Here is a 6,211-nt window from a genome sequence, read left to right as displayed (position 1 = left end):
TAATGATGTTGTGAATGGTTGAAAGTACTAATGAAGGTATTCATAGTGTGAAAGATAATGACGTGAATATAACATATGTTTGTACTTTTGTTTCCCTTGTGTGCAAAACAAAAATATTTTTGGGAGTATCATTAGCAAACCGAGGAAGGGTGGGTCGTAAGGCCCACACCCGAAACTACACGTGCCGGTGTAGGAGTGGATCGTGATTATTTCCCTTATTTGGGATGAGATTGAAATATTGATGTGATTGTGATTATGCCCCTTAATTGGGATGAGATTGTTGATAGCCTTAGATTTAATGTCGACTCACACGACATATGTGGGGAGACGACCTAGCTGGTCGGGTGGTGATCGGACGCCATGTTGCGCACATGGTGGTACTACTCTTGGCAACACCTTTTTTCCGCATCACATGTCAAACCACATTGTTCATGGGGAGATGGCCTAGCCGATCGGGCATGATCGGACTCCATGCTAAAAACACGGTGGTATATCGGTGTTAATGATCTCCCAACCAAAAATATATATTATTGTCATAATTTGAAAATTGTTATGTTTTAACTGGCATTTGGATATTGTTGATTGTGAATTGTTGTTTCTATGGTTTCCCTTTCTTATATTGGCATTCTATTTTGAAAGAGGACATTTAGCTTTACATACTAGTACTATTCCATATATACTAACGTCCCTTTTACCGGGGGCGTTGCATCTTCAATGGATGCAGGTGGTTCGTCAGCGGGCGGTTTTGATCCTCATTAGCAGTTACTCTCTATTCAGCAGATTTTGGTGAGTCCTACTATGTTTCGGGCTTCATGTCATTTGACGTTGTACTTTATGTTTTGAGGTATAGCCGGGGCGTTGTCGCCGGCATTTCCATACTACTCTTCTGTTGTACTTAGAGGCTCCGTAGACAGGTTGTGGGTGGTGTATGATGTTGGAAATTAAACTAGTAAGTGTTGGTATTTGGGCAAATATGTTTTTCCTCATATCTATAAACTTGTAATATTTTGGAAATCAAAAATAAATATCCTTTAGTAATGGAAAATATTGTGGAACACTTGACTCTTCTCATGTCTATCACCTGTACTGGTTCTTATATTGTTAATGGGCAAGGTTGGGTAGAAGGCATCTAACAGGCTTGCTTAACCGGGGTATCTCGGTTGAGCGCCGGTCGCGCTCCCCGGTCACGTTCGCCTCGGCAGTATAATAGATGCATCTATGGTTTGTACCGTTCGACCCTCGGTAGTGCACACATTATTTTGGATCGGACCGTATGACCTCGGCATAAATCGTGCGTGATAATGCTCGGATCCCGATTACACCTGATATTTTTTTTTTGGCTTGAGAGGTTATAATTTATTTAATGACCGAAATTGATTTGGAACTAGTAAGTGTTAGTTGGAGACTTTGAAAGTTACTATCAGTTAAAGAACCATTTATTCACTGCTTGTTATTGTGTTATTATTATTATTCACATATTCCATGCCTATTTAGAATTTTTGTATTTTATTTGCTGGCCCATAGTAAGTGTCGACGTCGACCCCTCGTCACTACTTCTTCGAGGTTAAACTGGGTACTTACTGGGTACATGTTGTTTAGGTACTCATGCTACACTTCTGCACTAATCGTGCAGGATCTGAGGTAGGTGCATCTGGTGTTCATTCAGGCGTGCACCCCTGTTATCCTTAGGCATAGTGGTGAGCTACTCTCTGAGTCCGTTCTGCAGCACCCGTAGTCTTTCTTTTGTATTTACTTTCTATCTATCCTATTTCAGACAGTAGCATAGGTGTTTTGTATATTATACTAATTGCTCATACACATGTGACACCGGGTCTTGGGAATACACTAGTAGATACTTTATGGATTTTGAATGTTTATTTCATCATATTTGCTCTTTTATTAGTTTACGCTTTACTTTATTAAATTTTTCACTTCTCATTTACTTAATAAATAAAAATTAACTACTTTGAAATTATTAAAAAGAATAAATACATGGCTAGTTCACCGTTGGCTTGCCTAGCGACGATGTTGGGCGCCATCACGGCCTATAGGGAAGATTGGGTCGTGACAAAGCTACACCCGCGTACCCATGTCTCACTGATAGCTCTCCAAAAGTGCGATGTGAACTGAGTACCCCGGTCCGATATGATAAAAATAGGCACAACAGCAAATGGACAATCTCTTTTATGTAGATCTGAGCCAACTTCTCTAAAGTGTAAGAAGTCATCACAGGAATGAAATGCGCAGACTTAGTCAATCTATCCAAAATGACCCAAATAGCATCAAACTTCCTCAAGGTCTGTGGCAACCCTATCACAAAATCTACAGTGATAAGCTCCCACTTCCACTCCAGTATATCTATCTTCTAAAATAAACAACTAGGTCTCTCATGCTCATACTTGACATGCGGACAATTCAAACACCGCAAGACATGTCCAACGATGTCCTTCTTCATCCTCCGCCACCAATAATACTGCTTCAAATTACGATACATCTTTGTAGCACCCGGATGAATAGAATATCGTAAACTATGAGCCTCCTCAAGAATCAACTCCCTCAAGCCATCGACATTAGGTACACAAATCCTACCTTGAAGTCGCAATACACTGGCATCTCTAATGACCACCTCCTTAGTACCACGTCGTAACACTGTATCTTTAAGGACAAGCAAATGGGGATCATCATACTGACGAGCCTTACTGTGCTCACTCAAGGATGACTACACAAACAACACAAGCAAAAACTCTACTAGTCTTGAAAATTTCCAATGTCCCAAATATATTAGCCAAGGCCTGAAATCCATAGAAAAAGGCCTCTTCTTTACTAGAATAAATGCCAAGCTACCCATACTTTCCGCTTGTCTACTTAAGGCATCTACCACCACATTCACCTTACCTGAATGATATAAGATAGTGATATCAAAATTCTTAAGCAACTCAAGCCACATTTGCTGCCTAAAATTCAAATCCTTATGTTTAGACAAGTGTTGAAGAATTTAATGACCAGTATAACCTCACATGACACAACATACAAGTAATGCCTCCAAATCTTAAGTGCATGCATAATAGTCACCAACTCCAAATCATGAACAAAATATTTCTTCTTATGGGGATTCAACTTCAGTGACGCATAAGCAATCACCTAACCATCCTGCATCAACACTGCGCTAAGACCAACGCGTGAAGCATCACAATACACCGTGTATGGCCCTGAACCTGTGAGCAACACCACTAAAGTTGTAGTCAAGGTAGTCCTGAGCTTCTGAAAGCTCTTTTCACACTCATCAGACCATCTAAAAGGAATTCCTTTTTTTCGTCAACTTGGTCAATGGGGCTGCAATAGATGAAAATTCCTCCACAAAATGAAGATAGGAGCCAACAAATCCCAAGAAACTCCTAATCTCTGTAGATGAAGTGAGTCTAGGTCAACCCTGAACCGCCTCAATCTTCTTCGGATTAACCTTGATACTATCACTAGACACCACGTGACCCAAGAATGCTACCGTATCCAACCAAAATGCGCACTTTGAAAACTTAGCATACAACTTCTTCGCCCTCAGAATCTGAAGCACAATCCTCAAATGATGCTCATGCTCCCTACTACAGGAATATACCAAGATATCATCAATGAATACAATGACAAAAGAATTAAAATATGGCTTGAACACACTGTTCATCAAATGCATGAAAGTTGCTAGACCATTAGTCAAACTAAAATATATCACCAAGAACTTATAATGTCCATAATGAGTCCTAAAAGCCACCTTAGGGATGTCTGAAGTCCTAATCTTCAACTGATGATAGCCCGATATCAAATCAATCTTCTTAAACACCATAACACCCAGAAGCTGATCAAACAAATTATCAATACGACGTAATGTATTTTTATTCTTTATAGTGACCTTGTTAAACTGTTGTAAGCAATGAACATCCTCATAGAACCATCCATCTTCTTCACAAACAACACCAGTGCACCCTAGGAGAAACACTCAGTCTAATGAATCCCTTATCCAACAACTCTTGCAACTGCTCCTTCAATTCCTTCAACTCAGTCAGATCTATACGATACGGTGGAAGAGATATGGGCTAAGCGTGCCGTACCAAATCAATACAAAAATCAATATCCCTATCGAGTAGCATGCCCGGCAGGTCTGCAGGGAACACATCTAGAAACTCCCTCTCTACTGGGACTGAATCAATAGTAGTAGTCTTAGCACTAATATCTCTAATAAAAGTTAGATACGCCAAACACCCCTTATCAACCATCATTTGAGCCTTCAGAAATGAAATCAGTCTACTAGGGGTATGACCAAGATAACCTTTCCATTCTAACCTGGGGTATGACCAAGATAACCTTTCCATTCTAACCTTGGTAATTTCGGCATAGCCAACGTCACAGTCTTAGTGTGATAATCCAGAATACTATAATACGGAGATAGCCAATCCATATCCAAAATCACCTCAAAATCTACCATATCTAGAAATAGAAGATCAACCCTCGTCTCATAACCCCCAATAGTAACCACACCAGACAATATGCATGATCCACCAGAATCACCGACAAATGTAGATACATGAAGAGGAATATCAAGAAAACCATCAGACATGTCCAAATAAGGAGAAAAATGTGATAATACATATGAATAGGTAGACCCTGGATCAAATAACACATAAGCATCTCTATGACAGACTGAAACCATACATGTGATCATAGCCTATGAGGCCACTGCCTCGGGTCTACACGGGAAGGTATAGCAACGAGCCTGACCGCCACCGGTCTGACCTCCACCTACCTGCCCCCTCCTCTAGGGCGACCTGTAGCTGCAGGTTGCCCTCCTTTAGCTGCCTAGGTGGGAGATGGAGTCCCTTCTATTAAATTTTGTTTAGTTAAATTTCTTGTCCATTTTGCTATATGCGTATCCATTCCATGGCTAGCATATCCAATCCGCTACCCATTTTATGATCGGCAAAACTATTTTATGATCGGCAAAACTATTATGTGGTCAGTAAAACCAATCTACGTTCAGTCGATTAAATCCGCGACATATTTCGCAGTCAACAAAACCATTCTGCGATTATTAATATTATTCAGTGGTTAGCAAAAAGTCTTAGCAAAATTCTGAATTATTTTTCACACTTTATGTTCTAATTTGTGACCCATTTTGCAATCCATAAAATTATTCTACAGTCAGCAAAACCTTAGAAAAGTAGTCTTTTCTCACTTTTGGCAATTCTTGATACTTTATCTCCAAATTGCTAAAGACACAAAATAACATAATATGTGCGTAAAGGACATTAAAAAAGTTTATGCAAATGGTAGAAAAAATAGTGTAATTTCTCGGCACATCAATCATATGTGGCACTATCAACCTCATTCATAACTTCAAACTTGGCATTGATTTCCTTATAGGTTATTTCCATAAATCTTGATACTCATGACATCATCATATCATTTTTATTATGGAAACATAATATAAGTTCTTAAACATAATACAAAATTTCTATACGAGTATCTAAGCTATAACTTTCATAACATTCACGATGATCATATCAAAAAACGTATCCGTGTAATATTTTCATGCAGACACATGCACAATATTTATTACCATGTGCTATGTTGAGAAAATAGTTCATAGAGCGTGAAATCACCTAATATATATTTCTGTAATCAAGATAGCAAATAATGTTATTTATTCATAAACATGGTGTAATACACGTTATCTCGTCAGCACGAAACATGCTCACAATCAAAACCACATTCATAAACTTTTGAAAATATGAATTTGAGAAAATAGCTCCAAGAAAGGTTAGATTTCCACGTACTTATGGTATTCCTTCGTAAATTCCAATACATCAATAACTCTAATAATGTTCAGCTACACAATTACAATCAAATTTACGTTATTTTAAACTGAAGACAATCCACTGTGGTATTGGATATTGGTCCTAAGTTACCCAAACCTTCAATTTCAATCCATATGGCAAAATTCACGCATACCACTCCTACTAATTTATTTGGGATCCTACAAGACCCATTTAATACTTCCAGCAATTATTCATTATCTTCTCCAACTTTTTAACCACCTCCACTAATGACCCACATCTAAGGTTCACCCAAACTTACTCCAACCACAAATAGAACCCATAAACATCCTATGTATACACATTTATGAGTTACAAGTGTTGTGATTACCTCTTTTTGCTTTTGGGGG

General features: G+C 38.7%; 1 protein-coding gene across 1 annotated transcript; it reads right to left on the bottom strand.

The window, feature by feature from the left end:
• Nucleotides 1–2,365: 2,365 nt before the first annotated feature.
• LOC138899948 (uncharacterized) lies at nucleotides 2,366–4,606 on the bottom strand. Its single transcript, XM_070186650.1, has 5 exons — nucleotides 4,333–4,606; nucleotides 3,430–3,975; nucleotides 3,147–3,215; nucleotides 2,825–2,895; nucleotides 2,366–2,719 (listed from the first exon to the last, which is right to left on the bottom strand). Exons 1-5 carry the CDS (start codon nucleotides 4,604–4,606, stop codon nucleotides 2,366–2,368), a joined length of 1,314 nt encoding a protein of 437 aa, XP_070042751.1.
• Between the last annotated feature and the right edge of the window lie 1,605 nt (nucleotides 4,607–6,211).

This window comes from Nicotiana tomentosiformis, chromosome 10, assembly GCF_000390325.3.
Source record: "Nicotiana tomentosiformis chromosome 10, ASM39032v3, whole genome shotgun sequence".
NCBI classification, from domain to species: Eukaryota; Viridiplantae; Streptophyta; class Magnoliopsida; order Solanales; family Solanaceae; genus Nicotiana; species Nicotiana tomentosiformis.
This window is presented reverse-complemented; position numbering and strand designations above follow the sequence as displayed.